This window comes from Talpa europaea (assembly GCF_964194135.1).
Source record: "Talpa europaea genome assembly, chromosome: 2".
In the NCBI taxonomy this organism is placed as follows: domain Eukaryota; kingdom Metazoa; phylum Chordata; class Mammalia; order Eulipotyphla; family Talpidae; genus Talpa; species Talpa europaea.
Genome location: NC_140068.1, coordinates 26,231,889 through 26,256,782, shown reverse-complemented (window position 1 = coordinate 26,256,782; position 24,894 = coordinate 26,231,889). Strand labels below are relative to the sequence as shown.

Genomic DNA, 24,894 nt, shown 5'->3' with positions numbered 1-24,894 from the left:
GACTGTACTGCTAAATTGAGAAGTTATTTTATTAGAAAGAAATACACTGTGATGAGCGACTGCAGTGCTGTTTAAATCTCACTTGAATGGAGTTGAGAATATTGTAACTAGCACAGGGGGAAGAACGGCAAAGTAAGTTGCTCTAAAAGCACACACCTCTTTCATTTAACACAAAAGAGATTTCTTTCTTTTCTATCTTCCACTGTGAAGCTTCTTTAATGTAGGCAAGGAACTGCAAAAGGTGTCAACGATGTTAAGGTCGCCACATGATCAACATCAACTTTTGGCAGGGAAGCGACTTCCCTTTAGTTTTAAATAATTCCCTCATCTCCTGACAGTCTTGAAGGCTGAAGTGAACTCATCAGGAGCTCCAGGTAACAAGCACACCAGAAGCCACAATTAAGTGACTCAACAAAGCTGATGCCATCTCATAACTAAACATGAGAAAGTTAATTATTCTCTTGATTTGTTCACATCTGACCTGGGTTTTAAAATGGGACAGAGCACATCATACAAACAAGGTGTGTTCCTCAATGCAACAGTTTAAGTCGTGACATCCTTGTGATTTTTCTCTAATTTAAGAATTAGGAGTAGGTGCTACTTTGTAGCTTCTTTTCAGACTACATTTTGAGTATTTGACTGTCAGCAGCACTACCAACTGGGTTTGAGTTTTCAAGTAAAACAGGCCAACAAACAGAAGAATGTACATAGAGCAAAAGTGGAAAGTAATCCCTAGGGGGAAAAGAGGTGTCTCCAAGCCAGAGAGAGCCTAGGTTCAGTGGAGAGAGAGGGTAGTAGAAACTGAATTGGGGAAGACCTCGATTTTCACTTAGCCCTATGCCAAACAATGTGGGTTCTTGCCTCCAACACTGTAAGGTTTCAACAAGTGCTTGTCAAGTGAGAGTTCCAAAGGAAAAAATAAAGAATAGACTTGCTCCTACTTAAGGTCAGGGTGATTACAACCGTCCCGGTGAAAAGAAGTCCAGTCATACATAGCTTAATGCCCAGGAAAGGTAAGAAACGCTCCTGGGTGTGCGTCAATGTTTGAACTTTATCAGGGAGTGCAATTACATACAGCTAGGTGGTCCAGGTACCACACACCCAGGCTTGATGTGACAGCCTGTGGAGACCACTGTCATATACACGGTCTGTCATTGACCAAACAACCCTAAGCAGCACCTGACTGTAGAATAAATCCTACACATGGGAAACTGGAGGTTTGGTTTCCACAGAGGTCACTCATTTTCCAGGGGTTAGCAGGCACATGTACTAGTCCTTGACCAGGAATCTCTACTATGAAGTCAAAATGCAGTCAGGGCAACCTTTTAACCCTTAAAACAATCAAGGTATTTAAAAGGTATGTTATGAAATATGTAAGTAAAATCATGCTAAAGGGATTTTAAAAGGTAGGATAATTTTCTTTTTAGGCATAAAGGAAAAAAAAATTTGTTGTCACATACAATGAGCTTTTCTTCAATAAGAAATCGTTCTTTAAAATTCTCTTCCTGTGTTCAATATTGCGTAAAAAGCTGGGTGACTACCATGAGTTCCTAATCCCCAGCTGACATGATCAATTGAGCATTTCCACTCCTTCAAGTTGTTGTAAAAGGAAAGCAGCTTGGTCTCCTTTAAAGCTGAGTTAAAATCACTCAGAAAATAACAAAATAAAAACCCTCATCATCACATAGGACTGTTGAGGAAAATTAAGCCACTCTTGAAGTCTCCAACAGTTCTATTCATCACCTGCTTTTGAAAGGCAAACATTCTGCTCAACTTAACATTGAGAATGGAAGCAGGAGGCTTTCAGAAATTCTGAATATATGCAAATGTTCATTTTGTTAAGTGACCTTCGATTAATACTAGTTCTCATGAATTGCTTATTAATGCCTAGATTACTGAAATAAATTTTCTTAAAACTTATTAAAATCTATTTATTTAAAAAAGAGAAAGACCTTAGGTTACCTTCTCCCACCCCTCATAAAGAGTAACAAGGTAGGGGAAACCACCTAGAAGTAAAGAGCCCAAATTTTCTATTGCTATTAACAAAGGTACTTTATGAGTTCCTAAGAGTCCTAAGTCAAACTTAGTGGCATTTCTTATTTTTTTAGAAGCCAGTGTCATTAAACTGCCACTCCTGTTTTCAATAGTTGATGACTTGTCTTTAAACCAGAAACCACATAAATACATAATGGCTGCCAGGAATGCTCTAGACTATTTTGAACCAAAAGTGCATATAAAGCAAATGTACATCAACAGCAATCCATGTTTTATGCTGATTCAGCATTAAGAAGACTGCAAGGACCACTGTGTGAAAGCTGTACCTTCATGCCATTCATCACAATGCAATACAATGACAGATGTGCAAACGAGAAATCAAGCACAATTAATTACTTTCAGAATCAAAAGGCTTTACCTCATCATGGTCAATATCTGCATCTCCTGTGATCACGATGCGCTTCTCAATTCTTGTTTCAGATATTCCACCTTTTACAGTCTAAAAGTCATAAAGGGGTGGGGAGAATATCAATCACTAAAGCATGTTTTATACAGAATCAGAGAAAACAGATGGAGCACACCTAGACCTTCTCTTCACCCTAAGGCAATGCACAGTGAGTGGAGAGGGCTTATGTTCTAGAAACTTTCTTAATCGTATATGGTTTTTATTGATAATAGATGAAATCCCACAGATACAATTGGCATCTACATGTGATAGGAAGAATCCTCCAGGGTGAGGGAAGGTAGACAGGTGTGTATGCAGGAAAGGGAGAAGAGCCCTTCAGGAGATCAGAAGTAGAGAGCTGGACCTGCCAGGAAAGCCAGACATGATTTAAGGGTGTCTGTCATTCTGGTTCCCTGAGCAGGCTGCTCTGACATCCAGGGGCTACCTTAGCCAATGGGAAGTGCGTAGAGAGACATGGACAGTGGACAGGTATTTGAATGAGCAGCCAGTGGCTGGGGTGGGGGTGGGGGGGACCAGGGTCTAGGGCAACTTACACCTGGAAACACTATTTCTAAGTTCTAAAGACAATCCTATTATACAACTTGTAGCATCCTTAAATATTCTTTAACTGAAAGCAATCTTAAAACTAATTTATAAAGATTCAGATGAAATTAAGATGGTACAGATGTCAGTTAATCCAAATAATTCTATGGGACATTCCATTAGAATTTTTTGAGCTTCTTCACTCCCAGTTGGTTGTTGATTTTTAAAAGATTTATGCATAGAAAAACAGGGTGCATTACAGAGGTGTGGGGAGGGGAGAGGATTCACCAGAGACAAGAGTGGGGAGCAAAACAGAAGGATTTACTGAAATACACTGCTGAGGGGAGCAGCGGGCGAGACAGGAGAGGTCTGATGTACCACATGTGGGCAAGCTCCCTGGCTGGGGAAGCAAACTCACGCCAAAGCGGTGGTAGCATGATAGCACCGAGACTTAACTGCTAGGCCATCAGGGAGGCCCCAGTTTGTTGATTTTTGAAAGGAGAGGAAAAAAGAAATAATTGCTTGGTTTCTGTAGAATTACAAGGAATCCTAACAATTTAGGTATGTTGTTCAGGTTTGGGAAATTGCCTGGTTATAGTTTTGACATAAATCCATTTGGTGATTTGGTTCATTTGTTTTAGGGCAATAATAAAACACAGTTGTGCGTGTGTACACGTAGTATGGGTGAACAAAGGCTATGTGAGGGGCTGGGCAGGAGTTCTTGGTGAATTGTGCAGAGGTACTAGCTTAGAGCAAATGGAAAGAGCCTGGGGCATTACAGAGGTGGACGAGATCACATGGCTGTGACGTTCGAAAGACACAATGAGCAAACACCACACAGTCCTGAGAAAGCCCATGTCCAATCTCTACAATGCTGATCAATTCACACACTAAACACGCGTGATGACACTTTACTATAAGACACAAGGCTTTTCACTAAGCTTAATAATTAGGCTTTAAAATGAACACCAATGCCCTCTTGCATTTACATGGCATTTTTTAAAATCAAACATTATCATTTTATCTATTTGACTCAAATGTACACTTATTTTGTTTTTTACTTTTAATACTTTTAACTGAGGTAATATTAGGATACCCCCACAGGTATTGCCTCGGTGGCATTTTTTAATTTACAAGATTTTTGTTACAACACGGGTGAAGAGAGCGCAAAGGATACTACTAAGACCTTCAAGCACTAACCAAATGTGTGAAGAAACAAAAAGTAATGTTGGAAAATAAATCTGGAGTTAGAAATCTGATGACTGAGACTCTCATCAAAATCACCCAGAGAGCTTAAAACACTCCCAGGTTTTGGTGGACCTGGAGTGAGGCCACAACAGTCACACTTCTAACAAGTCCATAAGTGAGGTTGCAGCTGCCAGCCCAGAGACCAACTTTGGGAATCACTGGTCACCTGGTATTAAACATTAAGAGAACGATGGAAAAATGCCTCATTATATTGGCATCTTAAATCAATGCAAGGCTATTTACATTTATTGGAACAACTTGTGTGAATTCTGGATGACGGTCTTCAGTCACTTGCTTCAGTCAGAGGGCTCGTTTGTACTAACCAAACCTGTGCTTCCACTTTTATTAAATTCTCTCCAAATCCGTAGCTGTCTTAAGTTACATACATTTACCTCCTTGTACTTTAGAAAATTGCAATTCATTTTAAATACATTCGTCAATGGAGCCTAATTTCTTGTATACTTGAATCAAGACATTTTTATTCCACTGGCACTGTCTGTGTATTACTTTGAATACACAACTCATTCCCCTGGGTTGCTTTACCTTGGTGATGTGTGTGGTTGTCGTTGTCGACACGGAATCAGATGTGATGGTTTGTGCAGTCAGTAACGTGCCCGAGTCACCACCAGCCCCGCCATCAATCTTTGGATAGTTGGGGGAAAAATACAAAGCAATGCTTAACTTCCATTATGTTGCCAGAGAAGACCCCTCCCCACTGAATATGCATCTTTTAAAAACCTATATGGCTGGCAGAAGATGATGCCTATCCTTTGCATGCTTGCTATGGTAACGGACTGCCAGGAGACTAGCTGGCATTTAAAGAGTAAAGACAACGGCTAAATATATGTGTAGAAGCATCCCCATGGTTAAAGAACAAAGAAGGAAGAGTGGAAGAAGGTGCAACTAAAAGCCACAAGAGAGTCATGAGAAGATCTGAGTGAAGGCCATTTAAGAAACTAGAAAGACTCTAGAGAATCAGACAGAGATGTTTCCGCAGTGGCCAAAAGTGCTAAGCTTGTTGTTTTAAGAACAGGTAGGTAAATAATAGATAACTCAGATTACTAAGCAATAAAACCTGACCAAGACAGACTGAACTTGAGTAATTTTTTTTTTTAGCTCCTGTAGATTTAATATTGTTGCTGTTAACTGTCTGTGTGTTGTGAGCATATATATGGTACATATACTTCAACACATATACATGCATGTTCTATCTATGTACAAGCACCTCATATATAAATCCCATGCATCTATCTAAATTGGTTTCACTTATTTGCTTTGGTCCTAGAAAAGGTTGAAAGTTCCAGAGTTTACCAAGGAAAATAATGAAGCAAACCAATAGCTTAACAGTTTATGTTAAGATCACCAAACATATTTGCCTTGTTTCCTGACACTGACTGCAGGAAATAACTAGAAGGTCCAGAGCCTTTTTGACTATAAATTAAGCAGAAATTTCCCGTGAACTTGGGTCAGGCCCATTTATTTCTTTATGAGGCACTTACTTCATCACAAACACCGAGTACGTGTTCTCTCCTACGAAACCCATTTATAAGAAATCAGTTTGTGCTTATGTGGGATCTATGCACATGTCTGGACAGTATGACTTAAATAATTTTGAAGACTATTTCACATATACACCCATTAACCTTTAAAATGAATATTCTGGAGGGCAATAATCCATAGTACAGTCCTACAAAAAAATACTAAATTCCTAAGTTTATAAAACAGTTGTACAAATTTCTAAATGATTCTATTTTGAAATGATAAACACATTCTTTTTTATTTCTTTGTCACTCTTATGGTTAGATACCTTAATGCTTATTTCAAATCTTTACAGAACCAGTGTCAGAATACCTAAAATCAACTACACAAATCTGATAGTTACAGAGATGCACAGCATTGCATTTACTTAAGAATGATGACATACATCTTCAAAAAATCATCCCACGTGAAGAAGCACAGTATGTTTGTGTACTTATGCATGTAACTGGCAAGCGAAAGTTGACTGGATCTGCCTTCATGGAGTTTGGGGTACCTAAATCTACTAACCCACAAGTGATACCAAATGCAATAAACTGTAAGATGATCTGTTTCCCAAGCACACATGCCTCCCCCTTATAATTGGGTGGTCACACATTGGATTGCAGCTCTGTCTCAGTCTAAGAAGTAACACAGCAAACTACATTGTTGTTGAAGTACAGCTATAAAATGAAGAGATTAAAAAGCTACGCTAAAGCCAGAAACATAAGAACTAGAAGATGGAATGAAAACAGAAACAGCAAGTAAGGGTTCAGAGAATCCGAGTCTAGAGCTTCTGTACCTGTGAAGACTCATATGTGATGGTTTTGGTCTCAGTTTGGACAATAGGGACTTCCTTGGTGGAGATTTCTGTCCTTTGTGAGGCATCAGAAATTGTTACCATCTCTGTTTTTACCACTGGTGGCTGAGGTGGAAAAGGAAGGGAAAAATAAATTCTAGAGGTGATAAAGTAAAAGTGATTGGTGGAACCTTCAAAAATAGTTGTCAGAAATATATCCAAACACATGCTCATGCACAAAAGAAAAAGAATAAAAGTAATTTAAAACAAACAAAAGAGACAAAAGAAAAACATTTTTCTTCAGACAGTGTGTATCTGAAGAAGAAACTAAGAGCTCCTTGAATTGTGGCATGCTTCAAATTATGCTGATCCCAAATTACTTAGAAGTCAAGTTTGGTGTGCAGTGATACATAAAATTCAGCTTTGGGCAAGTAAAACTGAAAAGAAAACAAAACAGAATGAACGATGCGAAGTGACCTGCCTTGATGTTTACTGCTGTTTAAAGAACCACACAGTTTGTGTGAAGGCTCATTGCCTCTAATTGGCACGCCGGGCAGGCAGGTTAAGACTTGCTATTTTCCTTAAGTTTTTCTGCCCTATTGACAAGGAGATGCCATTTGTAGAAAGAAAATCTTCAAGTACCATTGCTTTCAATTAATACTTGTCTAAAACTTGCAGTGCTTCTTATATATTTTATATAAGTTAAAATTTATAGCTAATATAATTCCACCAAAGAAACATTGTGTTAATGCTTTGAGCAATTAAAACATTAAAGGAGGGGCACTGCCCACCAGTGCTATAATCTGCTGAGCAGGCCATAATACTCCTCCAGACTATATTAGTACCTAAATACTATAGTACTTTTGAGAGAATATACCCTAGTGTACTTATTTAAAGAGGAACAACCACATATTAAATGCAGAAAACCATAGTTCAGTGTTCAAAGACTCCTGAAATGTCTTCCCTGAAGTGAAAAAGAAGTTTAAAAGTAACACAATACATATTCACTCAATTATGTCAAAACAAAGGCAAAAGAGAGCAAGGACAGATAATCCCTACATTGTGGTATTTTAGATTCAAGAAAACATTTGCATGGCAGTAAATCCTCCCTCAGCATAACTTTAACTCCATTCAGAGATACTGCACCAGCGACCAAGACAATCTAAAAGGAGTGTGGAAAGTTCTTTTTTTGAAGAGAAAAAGGAAGATTCATCCAGTGTAGATAATCCACAAAACATATTAGCAAATAATCCAGAATGGGAAGAGAAGGGGGTTCTATTCAGCAGTCTAGTTTACTGATGCTTTGAAGCAAAGAAAAAGCTCTTAACTAAATCATACAACTCCTGAAATCAGAAATCACAGGGTAATCAAGAAGTACCGTTTTCATCCCTGTGGAAGGTAAATTTAGAATACATGGTATTCAGAGCCTGCTGCCAGTTCTATGAATCTTAAAGAGAGAATGAGCTAGAAAGTCCAACCCAGTCATGACAACAGCAACACACACACTCATATAGGCCATTTTACATACAGGGTTTTCTAATAAACCAAAGAAAAGGGCATTGAGTAAGAAGAAGCAGTGCAACTAAGGACAAACAGTGGAAAACAACCAAAACATGCAAGAAAAACTGAAATGTGAAATGCCAAGGGAAAAAAGATGAGGTCGCTGTAGGAAAGTCGACTCTATCAAGTGATCCAGGTGCAATAAAGAAGGTAGAAACCACGAGCCGAGCTGGCAGAAAGTACAAAGCCGTGCTTTCCCCTTTCCTCCCGTGAGAGATAAAAATCTTGCTGAAAAAGCTGAAGGAGAACTGGGAGGACAGGAGAAGAAGACAGACAGGTGGTTCTCCACCTGAGAAATAGCTCGAGAGTTTAGCTCCCCCTTGGGATGCTCATTTACCTCTGAACAACAAATAATTTGTGGCAAAACATCAATGTCAACATGAGACACCTCTCCGTTAACTTTATGCTGCTCGTCCTCTGTTTCTTCTCCCATGTCTTGCTTAATAGCGCCTTCGTGTACGCTCTTCTCGGTGAGTATCTTTGGGGCAACTACATTTTCCTGGATCTCTGTTTCTACTGGGAGCTCACTGGCCCCTGCTTGTTTGACTGGGCTGGCTTCTGGCTCTGCTTCCTCCCTCCTCTCTACTACCTTGGCAGCAGGGCCGTGCTCTTCCTCCACCTCTTCGTCATATTCCTCCTGCTCCTCCCTGATGGTGCCCTCGGTCACTCGGTGGTGGGGCCGGTACTCGCCCACATCTTCCTCCTCGCTCTCACTGCTGCTGCTGCTCTCAGAAGACAGGGAGGTGGAGTCTTTCTGTGTCAGAGGCTCCACCTTACGAATCTCCCCAGGACCACTCCCAGGTGAGATCTCTTTACCGTTCATTTCTTCTGTGATTACTCTTTCGTCTTTCCCAACCTCCGCCTGCTGCTTCTCCTCCACTACATTCAGAGTCTCATGTGAACTCTGCACAAAAAAAATAACGGATGAGGGGAAACAAAAATATATAAATCAAAACGACGGCAACCAAAATGAACTGATGGTAGGTTCATGTCATGGAGAAAAACAAAGATGATTATGATGGCTGACTGAAAGGGAAGCGGGGGAAACGTGAGGGAGGTGAGAAAAGTTGGGCAATGGTGTTAACATGGAAAAGGGGAGAACCTTAACAGCATCACTGGCTCCAGCGCAAGGCCCTTCAGACTCGGGAGCGCGGTTCTGCGGAACAAAAAGCAACCAAGGACACAAAATCAATAAAGTTTCACCTCAACACCCACCAAGACAAACATCTGACACTGCAAAGACAGAGCAGCAAGAACCAACAACTACAACAATCCTTTGTTCAAGGTCACATAGAGGACAACCAAGACAAATGCTAAAAGCTTACGATAGGAAACAAAACCAGCCAGCAACCTCCCAAAATAATAAAATGTTTTTATTGTATTTACACCTGTAAAAGCTGTACTTGAGTTGAAAACGTAGGGGAGTGAGGGGGAGAAATGGAATTATGCCAATAGCTTGGTGATTGTTTACATTTAAATCTTAAAAATCTAAAAAAACTATTCAACACCTTTGGTTTTAATAATCCGATCATAAAACCTAGCTGGAAACCCTGATTCCTAACTGAATAGAGAATGAATGACATGGTGGTCCTTATTTTTTGTCTGGCTCACTTAGAAAACAGATTCTTTAGTTGGTAAAATTGTGGTCTCACATGGTCATGAACATAAAAAACTGTTGATATTTCAGAAACGGTGATTAACATCCCACACAGTGTTACAGATTAGCAAAAGGGTACAGTAACATTAGGGTAGGCTGGATGTCGGTGAGGGCTCCAGGTGTTTTTCCTTAGGATTTAGCTTCTCTACTAGATCTTTGAAAGCTGAAATGGACCTAAGTTTATTATTTCAGATGTTCACTCTGTTCCCTGCAGACATCAATTTCTTTAGAAGTAAATTCACTCTAGTTTACTATAGTACTTAAGTGTTCAGTTAGTACCTATTGATCAAATGCATTAATAATATAACTTACTATGCTACAGTGTTGATAACCAGGGCAGAATAAACACATTCTCACTAAGAATTTTACAACTATAAGAAAGCTTACAATGTTCCCTGAGAAAAAAAAAGGGCACTTTTCACTAATACAAATAAAACCCAGGCAATTTTTTAACATTTAGGTGATAATATTGCCTCTGGTATAACTTTAAAACAATTCAAGGAGAGATAGCAGCCCCACTTATTCAAGAAGGTATATCCATGCTTTATTAAGAAGGGCACTGCAACCTCTGGACTCTCTGGGCAGAGATGAACCCTATAAATTTGCCAAGATACAACATGGATGGGAGCTATCTGTTCCATATAAGTAACAGCAAATTTCAGGTTTATATGCCCCAGCAACACAGACAAAAGGGCACACTTCTCAGCAGCTATCATTGTACAATCACACATTCTCTTTCATCCTTGTTATTATTCTTGAAAGAATGGTATGGACATGGTTTCATTGTTCAAATTACCATATAAATCATGTTACTGACAGAACAAGACAGTCATCTTTTCAGCTTTATTGAAAACCCAACTGTGTCAAATATTAAATTGGAAAATTTTGAATCCATTTGGATAAATAAGTAACACCTAACTGGAACTACCCATTGATGTTTACACATAAAGATATCCAGTGATCAGAACATTTCTAAAGCAGACATTTCATGATTACAGGTCAGTGTTACTTAACCTTAAATGGCTGGGTAGATTCTGCCCAATTTCAAGGAATCCCTTTGAGTCATTGAGAAAAATGAAAATGATTTAATTGAATATAACAGGTCTTTTGATTTTTTTAAATATGGTAAGCAGAGTTTATAAAATAAGGCATTGGAAGATATGAGAAAGATGTAAGCCCTGAAAAATTTTAATTTGACAAAACATTCTTAGCTTCTACTTCGTTGCAGGTTTCCTTCCACAAAAAAACTTAAGACTCTGGGTTTAAATGATTCTCTGAATTTAGGCAGATTTGAGGCTAGGGCACAAAAGAAACAGGAGAAACATCCAATCTACTTTTTCCTCACGTCCAAATTTGGTGATTATTTCTTGAATGTTTCTCCCAAAAGAGTTAGTTTCACCAATGAAAGCCCTGGAGGGAAGGGTTCCTGAATACTGGAAAAATGAAAATCACTCTCGTATGTGGCTTTTAAAAAACAGGGGAAACAAAGTAAAATGCACCTCAGGCAACTGTAAGAAGGGCCAGGAAGAAAGCTTTTCAGTAGGTGCATTATAGTTCCCAACAGTGCCCTCTGCTGTCCAAGTGGTGGCTGAGGTGAAGGTGGCTTTCATGCTAAGAGAAAAGCCCTTTTCACTAAACAAAATTGATGTTATCTCCTCTTCTAGGCTCTAGAGAGGTCAGAAAGGAAGAGCACAGAATTAACAATAAGTCAGAACAGACAACAAGCAGTGACCTATTAAAAGAAAGGAAAGGTTACACAAGAAAGAAATCACAGAACATAAACTGAAAGAAAGGTGAGGAATCGGAAAGAACGCAGCAGCGGATGTGGCAGAGTCCTGAATGCCAGCTTCCATCCTGTTTGAAAATCTCTGACAGCTGAAACTTATGGAAACCAGCTAAACTCCAGAATTTTCACTGAAGTTTTATCATAACTGGGTACAACCTACCCATCCAATCAAACACTATTTTGCTTATTTTTGTGGCAGCTTCTTGGAGAGTCTCTGTCTGCACAGAATGGCCTCTTAGCAGACCCCAACCTTGCAACACTTATTCCTGTGTTAAAATTTGGATGCCCTTATTCTGCTGCCTCCAATGCCTTCCCCTAGTCACTCTGGACCTCACCAATTCTGCCATTTCTCTGTAGTCCATCTAATATCACATATTTTTTGCATAGGCTTCTTTAACCATTCCAGCTCCTCCCATCTCTTCCCTTCTTTATACCACCTGATTTGTCTGCACAGCAGGTGCTGTGACAGTAAACCACAGAAATTCTCTCAGACATGCTAAATAAAGTGCCAAAAATTGAATACTTTTTTCTAGTAACTGGTTAAAAAAAATCTAAATAGAAAGACAAACTTAGAAAAATCAGTGAGCAATGTAAAAATCATCTGTTCCTGAAAACTATTCAGAAAAATTTAATCTTTGCATTTCTATCCCTTAAAGGACCATCTCTAAACTGCCTGAAGGCACAAGAGGAAAGCTGTGGGGGTCTGGCTTCGGGTATGTGGAGGGTCAACAGTAGAGTCTTCTTGAGCTCCCCATCAAGCCAGAAGAGAGAATATTTCCTAATACTTCTTAGAACACTTAAAGATGAGCGAATGAATGACATTTCTGGTTGCCCCTTTGGATGTGAGGAGTAGGACAATGAGATGAAGAGGGTGACATACATTATTCAAGAGAGAAAAAGCTTCCTGACTAATTCAGCATGATTACAACCTCCATAATTAAACCAACCTAGGGGTGGGTGGGATGGTGAAGTATTCGTCTCCAAGAGATCACTCGAGAGTTTATATAAGTGCTACACATTTAATTATTCAATAAAATACCTTCTGAAGTACCTTAAAAGTACAGTTTTTGTAATCTCTGATAGATTGATGAGAATATTTTATATAAGTTGGTGCAATAACATAATAGGACATGAAATCATGTTATTTACCTGTCAAAGACCGCATTTACTTTTAAACAAGAGGTTATTGCTGTTATTTTTAATCTATGAACCCCAAAGAAATTTGGAGAAGTTGATCAAATTATACTCACATGTCATTAATGATTACGATTTAAAGATAATCAAGAAATGCTGCAAAATCAGTAGCAAAATGAAGGTGCAACAAAGACCAAACTTTAAAAACTTTTGTTAAGTCAAAACAATGAAGTAGATTTAAATATTCAGGTACTTTCAACTAATAGGAATGATATGATGTTTACGGGGGAGGAGGGTGGGGGATACAATGTAAGTGATCTATAAATGGAGGGTGAAAGGGTAATTATAGATGACAACAATTCATATGTATGCTAAATATGTATTTTCTTGCATGTGCTGTAAAGGAAAAGTATTGAAAACAGCAGTAGCTACAAGTGTAGATAAGCTGTTTAGAACTTAATTGTGGGCAAAATCCAGATTTAAATCTTATATAACCTCATTTTAATGTAACTTATATACAGATATTTTATATTGTACATCTCTAAACCATGATACTCAGAAAAAAGTTTGAATAATTTCAAGCATCTTCACCAAAGTTCCAAAGTTTCCTACTACAAAATGTATAAAGGCATCATTTGAAATTGACGTTCAGTGCCATCTGACTTGCTTCCAGGGGATAAACTTTGAAGACTACATAAATATTTCAACATTTATGACATTGAAATCATTATCTCACACACACAGTCTAACTGGCTTTGGATTTCAGTTTAACCTTTAGCATATATAAACATGCCAATTGGTTGAGATTTACGGCATTATTTCTTTCATTTACAGTGTTTCATTTCATATTTCATCTCAACCAGACCTCAAATTCCTTTAGGGCTTCATCTTCCACTTATTTCTCTTCCACCTACCCCACTGTGTGTTATGATGAATAATGCTTTGTACTTATTAACAAAATCAGGCTTTGTAGAAGAGAAACATTTTTTCCTTGTTAGTGACCACCACCTTTGTAACTCCTATAATCAATTCCTTATCCAGCCCTAGAGGAATCTCTGTCAGACACTTCCCAGTTTAAGGTTCCCAGAGGCTTCCCATGACTCCAACAAGAAATTTCAAGCTCTAATATAGTCTTTAAGACCTTGACAGGGCCTGGGGTCTGCCTACTTGACTTTTTCTGTCTCCATGACTTGGTCTTTCAGTTCTTTAAACTAGTTCCTGCCTGGCAGCTGTTGCCTTTGTTCTTCCTTCCACACAGAAAAAGCTTCACGTCCACATGTCACTTATCCACATTAAGGTCTTAACTCAAATGTCCTCCCTTCCTGACCACGATGGCAAGCAGCCATCCCAATCACCTTTTAACAGGAAATTATATTTCATCTTAACTCATCTAAGCACATCCAATTTGCTAATTACTAAATTTACATGACCACCTCTATCTCCTCTACTATACTGCCAAGTATCCTAGTCCCAGCAATGAACAGGCTGAGCAGCTGGCTGACAAAAATCAGCAGAAACACAGAATGAGAATGCAAAAGCAGAAGAAAGCCAATTTCCTTAGTAATGTCGGCAAGTTCATACATACAGAAGTAGAGAGAGATCTCAGGGGCTGCTAAGATACACCAAAATCCTTTCTCTGTTAAAAATGTAAAAATTGAAAATCCAACAGGTTTCCCAATGTATTCAAAAACTAGTAACCTAAGCCTGTTATTTTAACACCACCACATTGTGTAAAAGTGTGTACAAACAGAGCAGTTTCATATGAGACCATGGCCTCCCAACTGCCAGCCACATACATACATCAGGATTAGGGATTCTGATCACCTAAATGGGTTGATATGTATCATTTCAAATTTTGGATTTTCAAATAAAGTACTTCAGCACTAAGGTGTTTCTCACCTACTGACCTCCATGTTCCTATATATTTGGAGAATTAAATTTTAAAGATTCAAAAAAATTGTATCAAAAATATTTGAGGATGATATATGATAAAATGGAGTCTCTTATGGCTGTGGACAGAAACAGAGGAAAAGGGGAAAAGCAAGAGGAGATCCAAGGATGCAAGGTGAACACCTTGTCTGCCTCCTGGGCTTTCTCTTCAACTGTCCGTGTTGCCGCCATCTGATGCTTCTCCTTCATGGACAAAATATCCTTGAAAAGATGTTCTCCTTTTCTCTATTGTTTTAAACAATAGACATAATCAACAAATAAGACACATACATCACGTCTATAGCAACACAAACATAAAACAACAGTGTGTCAGTGGAACAAATCAGGTGAAGTGGCACACAAGGGGAGACCCAAGTCTCAGCATGTCAGATACTGTTTCTCCAGAAAACACAACACTCTAGAAATGACTGCTGACACACAGACATTAATCGCTTCAGAAAACCTAAAAATAACAATTTGAGTTGTACACAACTTCCTAAGACCCTACCATGGTGTTGTCAATCTTAAAATTTTCAAAACTTGGTTTTTAGTTCAGTAATTGTTTTTGCTCATCTGTCCTGAAGGAGCTATTTTCCTTTCACTGTCACAAGTTAGAAATTTAAAGCAATTAACAGTTTGTGCTTTTTAAGAAAAGGTGAATACAACAGCATGAATTAAATGCCTACAATGCCTACAATTGGCAACAGTCAAGTCAGACTAGATGCTGAACTTAAGAAGAGAAAGACAGAAGAGGGAGAGATGAAATTGTAGGGTGAAATCTTTACACACGTTTCACAACTGCATCTTAAAGTATAATCACTGTCTCTTCAAGTACAATGAACGTGCCCATGAAAGTTCTTGGTTAATAGGGATTTGAGAGCACCAGAAAAGAACAGCTATAGATGGGAATGAATGAAGTACTTTGAGTCTATATTCCAAAGGCAAATCTTTACATTGGTGGTAGGAAGAAGTAAATCATGGAAAGAAAAGGATCAATTTGGGGAATTGTTACAGTTGAAAATGTTCTTTAAAAACCGGGCTATACTTCATGCCTAGGAAGTGTCAGTATTAAGATGCATGATATGACATTCTGTAGTTTTCAACGGGCTATCAGTCTCCACATTAAATTTAACTCATTTTCTTCACAGTAATTACGTAAAGCCATTCTAAATATAGTCTGCATTCCTATATCCCTTAAGTCATTAAGTAAACACTGTTATTTCAGAAGTCAGTATCTGAAAACTTAATATCACATTAAGCCAGTTTTTAAGTCATCCTACGTAACAATTCATTGCTACTTACTTTAATAGAATGTAATATCATTTGAAAGTACATTAAAAGTACTTTGAAACTCATGCAATTTTCCTAAAAACCAGGTCAATAAGTAGTACAATGTTAATAAATATTTAGTATTTAAAAACTGTTAGCAAACATATGAAAAAACGAAATGGGGACATTTTGTAATTTCCTGAGAATGTACAAAATAGATCAGCAAACTGAGTTTCACTGAACAGTCAACAAATAGCTAGCAACATACCCCTTGTGTCTGTAGAGACAGAGGTGTGATACGGCGTTTTTCCCATTCATTAGGGCGCGGCTCAGGTGTAGATTCCATAAAATTGCGCTTCAGTTCACTAATGCTAGCCTGATGTTTCAGTATGTCCTCCTGGGCCTTATCCAGGTCCTAGCAATATGTAATGTAATAAAGGGGGGAAATCCAAAAGAAAAAAACCCAGTAGGACAAAAAATAAAAATAAAGCAAAAAACAAAAAAACAAAGCAAATTTATGATTAAAAAAAAAAAAAACATACTAAAGCAAGAAAAATGCCAAGTCTCAAAAGCCATAAAATCAGCTATGAATAAACAACCTTAATGAGTTCATCACAACTTGAAAATAAAGCCAATGTGTAATGTTTTTGTGATTCACAGCTTAAAGGGTTCTAATTTAGTTTTTAAATAATATTTATATTATTACAAGGACGTCTTTTTGCTTATTAAGTTCCATGGTTTTCTTAAGAATTTGAAATGCTGCCTATGACTTTGTTCCTGCAAATTTACCTGTCTGAATAGGGCTACTATTAAAATTTCATTCTGGGAATATAGTAAATCAAGTCACAACAGAGAAAGGGAGCCTCAGAATCATATTTGCCTCATGGAAAGGCCAGTGTAGGACCATCCAAAAAAAAAAAAAAAAAAAAAGAGAGAGAGAGAGAAAACCAAGGACTGATTTTTTTTCAGGAAATTCCAGCAGTGTCTTTAGTCCTTAAAGAATAAAAATAATGGCTTCCCAGGGGCTACGTCTATTTGGCCTCTCTATAAAAATTAGTGAACCACATGCTGGTTTCATGTACTTGACAAGCAGAAATGCGGGGCCCAGTCACCCAAATATCAGATGGTCCTCATACAATCAAGGATACAAGAAAAATTACCAGGTCAATTTTCACTGGCGTAGACCCTGATAAATGATGGCATCTGTGGGATATTTTAGATTGCCCTAATAAACAGTAGTTGTGGATTTAAAATGCAATTAGTGTTCAGTAAATGGTTTTAACTGAATTTTCAAGGTTTCTTACATTTTAAAAATCATGGGGGCCACCTATGGATTATACAGCTTCCATCCCACTCCCAGAGGAACAGGGCATGCATCTGATAAAATTAGATATTCTATATTCATGCACAAGCATAGTAGCTCATCTGTGAGCTTCTATAGCCATCTGCAAAAACTCATGAAAATCTAAAAATCTTTGCATGGCATGGAAAAATGAACGTGGCTTGAGATCAGGCACATTTCTTGCATTTGTTCAAAGCAACGTTATGTATTACACTTTAGAGCATTTTAGTAAGTTATGCTAAAATACATTTCCAACAGTTTCAAAGCTGCCAAAAGCAACCAAACAAATTAGTCAGATTATTGAGAATTGCAGTTCTCCACAGTATACACTATGCCATAAGACCCTAAAATAAGAAGGGGGAGGAGGAATTGTTCTCATGTGACACGGGGAATATATTCCTAATTGAATGCTAGGCTTTTGTTTTTTCTCCTTTCTCTCCTTTTCTCTTATTTTTTAATCAAAGCAATCCTATTCATTAGTATACTCTCCAACTTCATACTCCAATAGCATACTATTCCTAACTGCATGGATTTCAGCACCACTAACCCCCCAAAAATTGTGGTCACAGATTAAGAGCCAAGTGATTTAATGCCAGGACAAATTATCTGTCCTGGTCAATGTATAGTAAGGATGGGATCACATTATGTCAGATTCCATGTTCTGGAGAGAACTCATTAGGAGACAATAGGTTTACTTACAGGACAACTTCAAGATCAATAGATAAAAACTTTACTCATTTGATACAGAACATTTTCTTCCCAGCTGTCACTTTGAGAACTTCTGGTAGATATATTCCTAATTAAGTCACTTTAAAAGAACACAAGTCGGCCTGGTTACATGCACTCCCAAGCTGAATTTCCCCCATGCATTTCATGCACTGTGCTTGGAGAAAGTTGCCAGCCAGCCTGTGCGTGACCTCCCGTCCACAGCAGCCTGGCAGCCATCAGGACAGAGTTGTTTTCTTAAATTATACAAACCTCCAACATTAAATTGCTATGTCTGACATAAATATTATCCCCTTCTACTCTCAAGGAATTTTTCTGTGAAATTAAATCACACACAGGGAAAAGGCAAGTAAACATTAAGTGTATCAATTAGCAAGCACCAGCAATGACGGAGTTTGGATAGCCTAAGACATTAAAACAAAAGATGAATAAAAATCTTAAGAACCTAAAGCCACAACAAGCACAATTCACAAATACAGGCTGAGAGTGTATCATCCCAAATACAATCGCAGGCAGCAGCCACTAGATATTTAACTTTGGGGAAAACAAATATCCACCTCCTCCAGCTGTGTTTCCTCTTCTTCCATCTTCGCCTGAAGAGTTGCACGGCCAACAGTAAGAAGGGGAGGATTAGTAGCAACTCTACCATCAGGGCAAAGAGGTTGTATTTGAACTTAAACAATGAATCAATATTACCAACCTTTATTGTTTGTCTCTCAGAAAAATGCAGAATATTAAGCCACTTTTGGTCTTTCTTCACCTACAGTGTTGTATGGATGATGGACATGATCCATTGCAAAGGCAGAATGGAGAATGGAAGCTTCACTCTTTCCCAGTCCCTAAGTTACGTACTGCTTTTGAATATTATTTACTCAGGAATGGAAATGTGAGAGTGTAAAAATGGCATAATTCAATCTATTCTAATATGAAATGCCTAAATCAACTAGTGACGAGGGCGAAGCATAATGATGCAAAATCTGGTGTTAGCTTTATCTCAGGGACAAATAATTATTTAACATCAATTTCTTTCCTTTAGGGGGGAAATTGGTCTATTTTTATGTTAAAATGGTAGGTGTTTTTAAATATTCTTTGAGATATAGCCACTTTTCTTTCATAATCTCCTTAAATAGGAATGGTTTATCATAGTTGGTCAATTCTCAGTAATTAATGATGAAAGAATCAATTTGTAAGTTTAAAATAACATAAATGTTGACTGACTACTGAACCCAAGGAAAGGAACATAGCAAGAAAGAAAAAAAAAAAACTGATTCCCATATAAAAGGAAAATAGTTTAACTTTTAACACGTTAATTCATAGCAGGATCAGATGTTCTGTTCTTTTTTACGGGAGGTAAGAGTGTCAACTCTGAGAGTTCCAAATTTTTTTTTTTAATCATTCAAATATATTTTAAGTAAGCAGGTAGCTTAAAATGTCATTTTATCAGCATGGAAAATGAGACACAGTCAATTCAGAATCTACTAAGAATCGTCTTCCAATTCCTTGGTCAACTCTTAACTCTAACATGTCAATCTTTGGCAGTCCTCTGGTAACTTTTAAGAATCATGGCTTCACACAATGCTTAATCATACTATCATTTTCACATTTTTTTCTTTAGATTTCCTTTGAATTTTGTGATTTATGTTATGGATAACACCCACAGGATATGAGACACTAAGTCACCAGACCATATTTAGCAAAATAATCAAAAACATACTGCACATGTAGCACAGAATTATTTGTGCAGAGGTAGTCCTACATAAGGGTAAAAATTCATAAACTAGACACCTAATTTTAAATGAAAGAGCACTAAAAGGGCCAACCTTAGGGCTAAATATTCTCAAGTTACAAAAAGTCATTTTTTGTAGACATTTGTTAAAACAGAATAGTATCTTCCTTAAAAATACTTGACAGTGACTCTTTTTTATTTAATTATGATTTAGCTAAAAAACACTTCCTGATAGTCATCTGGTTCCCAAATGCTATAATAATATGAAACAAAGAGTTTCTGAGATTAGAGCTATGTACTCAAGAGCAGAGGTTCCAGATGCATCCTCATAAATGCAAGAACAAGAAGCTTGGTTTTCTAACAAGAGTTATAACAGTACTAAGGAGTTCTACTACTACACATCATTTACAGTTATGTCCACTACATTCTAAGTTCTAAGCTGAAACAAGTTTCCATCCTAAAAATAACAGCATTAAAATATGTCTGCAGAACAGACTCTATATGGATCGTTCATGGGGACACAGAGCCCCTTCTCTTTTGATTTAGTATGTTCTAGGTATTTCTACAATAGTCCTTTAACTTTGTTCTCAACTTAGCATGTGTGGACCTGGTCAGCAGGTATCAATGGCAGGGAGAAACTCATACTTCTTTTTCATGCACTAAAACGTTGTTTGTGTGAAAATATGTAGACCATACTATTTTGAGAGCAATCAGTGAAATTTATGCACATGTTTACACTCTACATTAGAAACAGTATAAGATGGAGAATATTTTTGTGGACCCCACAAATTGTAGCTTATGTAGGAGTGCCAGCAACTGCTTCCTCTTCCTCTGCTTTGTCATTCCCATCGTTGTCATAAGACACATTAAAGGAAGTGGCTTTTGCCTCCAGATAGCAGAGGGATAGAGCCAGAGGAAGGGAAAAAGTGAGAGAAAAAGGCACCGACTGAGAAGCAGAGAGAAGTAGCCCAAAGATGAGGATGAGGGAAGGAAGGAATGAAGGGGAGGTGATAGGAACATAATGCTGGACATCAGCAGGGAGAAAGGAGACCCAGACCTTGGGGAGGCTGGGGAAAGCAAGATACCCATCTTCATCTAGAAGTGAGGGGAAACTGGATGGAAAGCATTTGCAGAAACTGAAGGAAGAGTGCCCAAATTCAGACTCTTTATGGTCAGCCTCTTTTAGAGGTGTCTCAGGGGTGGGAGGACATTCAGACTGAGCAGGAGCTTCGACAGGCTCCGGGACAGAATCATGGGCAGTGACTTCACTGTCCCCCTGCTCTGAGGTTTCGCCTGTGGAAAGGAGTTCCAAGCTGTCTACTGTGATCTGGTCGGCCTCCCCAAAGGGGTCTTCCTCCGAAATGTCTGAAAGCAAGTCCACTTCAGGGACTGGCAACAGGTTTGGGGAAAGACATGAAGCACAGCGGATGAGTGGTGACGGTGGGCACAAGGAAAAGGGCTGTTCTCAAGAGCAAACCCATGGATGAATGAAATTACACAATGGATATATTCAAAGGCAAAACAAAGGCGAGAAAGAGAAGAAGAAATGGATAGTTAGTGAAAACTTTTACTCTTAAGTATGGGGTCATATTAACACAATGCAGTGAGAAAATGAATTAAGTGATCCATTTTTTAAAGAGGAAAACTGAATGATTTTTATCACATAAAATGTGTAGTATAGGTTGATTTCATGATTGTTTTCCAACTGGTTGCAAACATTCAAATGAAATTCAAATAGATTATCACTTCTAAACCTGATTGCTAGCAAGGAGGGCAGCACAACCAGCCATTTGCTGGTAATAAGCAGAATTTCCTTTGAAATTTCAAAGAATTAAAAGAACTAAATCCATCAAATGAATGAGGCAAAATGTAACAGAGACTTTCTGAAATGCTGAGCTCTTCTGTTTCACATGTAAGTAGTCACTTTCCTAGGAGCCTCATTAGCATAATTATTATTTTGACAACTTTTCAGCAGTTGAAAGATATCTTCTAGGACACAATTTCTGTCATTTTAAACTAAATTTCAACCAAATTTTTTTTTATATTATATTCACAAATTCTTTAGCAAGGGAATGCAGATAATTTGATAAGTGCCACCCAAAGGCCCTGACCTTGTGGTATGGGTCAGGCAGGGCTCATAGGCTCCCAGGAGCCCCCTCTCCGCTGAATGTTAACAGCCAGCGGTGGAGAAATTCCCGGGGCTCTGCAACTACTTCCTCTGGCAAGTTCTTTATACATTCATGTCGCATGTCTTAAAAATTTTCAGAATAAATTTGGAAAACATTTAAAATCTATAGGATGATTTCACTTCTTTTTCCATGTTGACTTCCAATGTTATCTTTTAAGAAGTTGCTTTGTGAAGATATGAAAAAGAGATTGGAAGAGCTCCAAGCCTCTTCAGATAAACTTCCGACTGACTTTACTTGCCCAAGGTAACACAGTAATATGAAATAAGTGACAAATTTTAAAACACAATACAGGTTACTTCTCCAGTGGAATATGCACCAAATGAAGCTGAAAGCAACACACCATCTTCTTTCTGTTCAAAAATAATCACCTTGTGCTTAAGAATTTATCTATTACAGATTACTGATGAAAACTTTTTTTTCATAGACCATCTTCGTTCATTTCAAACTATCAACACAATTAAAATAATCAAGCTATGTTATACTAAAAATGTATCTGTAACACAGCAAACATAAATTTCAAAATCAGCAAGTTTTTTATAATTAAATAGGATGATTCTGAAGACATTCAAAAAGCCAATAAGTTACTTACCTGTATAATATAATTCATGTTGAAATATTTCACTTTGAACACAATCAAAAAAGGGTTAGAGAACGTGTCTACACCAGCAAAAATCTACACATATTTGAAAATTGTGAAATTATATCAACAGACAACATAAAATGACTAATTTCAAGTGATATTTGAGTTCTGAAAACAAGTGCAACCAACAGATTCTCAACCAAGTACACTCATAAAATCTCATGTTTTACTAATTTACCATACCTTTCCTTCAATGAGCTGCACGTGTGGGGCTTTAACTGGGCTTCTGATGTCCCTCCTGCCATCCCCATCTTGCACCACGGCAGTGCTGACCCCTCCAGGGCCACGAGCTGAAACCTCCCCAGCAGGGCCACGAAAATCCTTCATAAGACATTGGTCCACAACACCAACTGGAGCTAGTAAAGAGTCATCACTGGTCATTCAAATGGAACAACTTAATGGAACTTTCCCCCTTACACAGATAAACAGACAGCTTGAAGTCAATCAACAGAACAGAGAAACTGCTTCAGTTCTGAAGTTACAAACATATGAGATAAACTCATTTTTAAACATTTAACAATTCTAACAATATTCTGAATTTTTACCCATTGAACTACACCAAGCTCTCAAACCAGAGATTTCTGAAAGCTATAAACTGATCCTGGAATTGACCAGTAGGAGGAGCTCCAAGACCAGCGGAAAGACCAGAGTTCCATACTGTCAGAATTAGTGGAGGCAATATTTAAATTCTCTGTGGTCTCTTTAATCCTGCCTGAACTTATTTCTGAATCTATCTATCGTAGCAACTAATTATCAAGTTATTAAAATGACTTGCTTCAATTAAGTTTACAGAATTCCTTCATGAAGCAACCTTTTGTGTCAACACCAAAGTTAGAATAAGAAAGGAAAGGTAGATTTTAGAGAATTAATTTCTGATTATGTCAAATATTTTCATTTTTCTAACCTCCCTCCTGAATGACAACCTACAGTAAATCTAGCACAAATCTAATACACTCCCATCAGTTCAATCCATTGTAAGAACCCTCTCGATCTACACACCTTCACAGGCCCTGTCCATAAATATTTCTTCCCCAGTTGTTTTCTTTTTCCAAAACACCGTCCTCTTAGTGCTCAAGACATAAACCTTAAAGTCTCTTTGCTTTTCCCTGAACCAGTAAATTTAATAGAGTTCTTGAATATATTTCTAAATGTGGCCAGTTCCTCCTCCTTCTCTATTTTTCCTCAGGTCCCATTTATGATTTTCATAGCCCTGAATACTCATACTTTTGAAAGTCTACACCAAATCATATTAAACATTAAAATGAATTCACCTTAAATAAATTATTTTCTAGGTTTTTGAACTTTTGAGAAGATTTTAATAATTTTCCCAGCTATGAGTGTGTCTTTAACGTATGATGACGGTTTCTAAGCACCCATCGGACATACATAAGCACCCGTCAGAAATTACTGCAAGATGAGAAAGCTCTGCTCTGAAAATGGCTTCAAATGTAATTGTACCAAAATTTTAATGTATATCAAATTTAAAGTTACATTATGAAGTTGACAGCAGCCGATACAGATATTTTTAAATGCCAGTTTGTGATTTATAGGGACTTTTTAAACTTTGGTTTTTGTATTTGGGGGTCAACAATTTTTTCTGGTCTTAAAACAATTGTAGAGCCCAGGCACTAGCATTTGGAGCCAAATGGCTAACTGGCCTACTTCCATCAGAGGCAAGACTACACCACTCTCACCCAGACTATTCCTCATAGTCTGGCTTCTGTCTCCTTTCATCATCTGTCATGTTACCAGGTGATTTTTTAAAAAGTAATACTGTGCTCTCATGAACTCTGCATACATGAATATACACATGTATACACATACACACACTTACATATACATGTATAGTCACAAGGTAAAGCAAATTTAATAGAGTTCTTGAATATATTTCTAAATGTGGCCAGTTCCTATAACACCTCAACTAAAAGCCACATTCCTCAGCATGCCCTGCAAGGTCCTGCATGACCTGGCCCTGCCCACCTCTCCCTAGCCTTACTAGAAATTCTGAGTACACTGGCCTTTCTGCTCCTGAAATTGATGAAACTCTCCCTAATTTTATAACCTTCACATCTCCTCTTCCAGCTACCTGGAATGTTTTCTCTGCCACCCTCCCGTGCTTCAAATCTCAACATTCTTTCCCTGATGACCCGATCTATGTAGTGTCCCTGCTTATTACACCTTCCCACTTCCAAAAATTCATTGCTCTCCTCATTCTCAAATGCATCTCCATCAATAGATCTCTTAAATGACTGGTTTGCCTCTTCTGGAGTTTGATTTTTCAACCACAGAATGTCACTGTTCTAACATAGTTGTTTTAAGATTGATTTTTATTGATAGTTTATCTTGGCTATCACTTTGATTTTACTTTCCATGTAATAACTAAAAGATTTT

General features: G+C 37.8%; 1 protein-coding gene across 14 annotated transcripts in view; it reads right to left on the bottom strand.

Moving 5' to 3' along the window:
* The window catches only part of EPB41L2 (erythrocyte membrane protein band 4.1 like 2), a gene marked incomplete at both ends in the record, with an annotated part of 87,308 nt that overhangs the window by 2,593 nt on the left and 59,821 nt on the right, over positions 1 to 24,894 (bottom strand). For 2 of the 14 annotated variants that reach the window (XM_084228543.1, XM_084228544.1), the window contains 9 exons: positions 2,414 to 2,494; positions 4,775 to 4,873; positions 6,549 to 6,671; positions 8,443 to 9,009; positions 9,208 to 9,261; positions 14,756 to 14,857; positions 16,149 to 16,295; positions 18,201 to 18,263; positions 22,687 to 22,859. In XM_084228543.1, the coding sequence (XP_084084669.1) occupies positions 2,414 to 2,494; positions 4,775 to 4,873; positions 6,549 to 6,671; positions 8,443 to 9,009; positions 9,208 to 9,261; positions 14,756 to 14,857; positions 16,149 to 16,295; positions 18,201 to 18,263; positions 22,687 to 22,859 (1,409 nt within the window). Of the gene's footprint in view, positions 1 to 2,413; positions 2,495 to 4,774; positions 4,874 to 6,548; positions 6,672 to 8,442; positions 9,010 to 9,207; positions 9,262 to 11,261; positions 11,430 to 14,755; positions 14,858 to 16,148; positions 16,296 to 18,200; positions 18,264 to 22,686; positions 22,860 to 24,894 lie in introns of all 14 variants that reach the window. The other 12 variants (XM_084228535.1, XM_084228536.1, XM_084228541.1 and 9 more) reach the window with 11 other exon arrangements.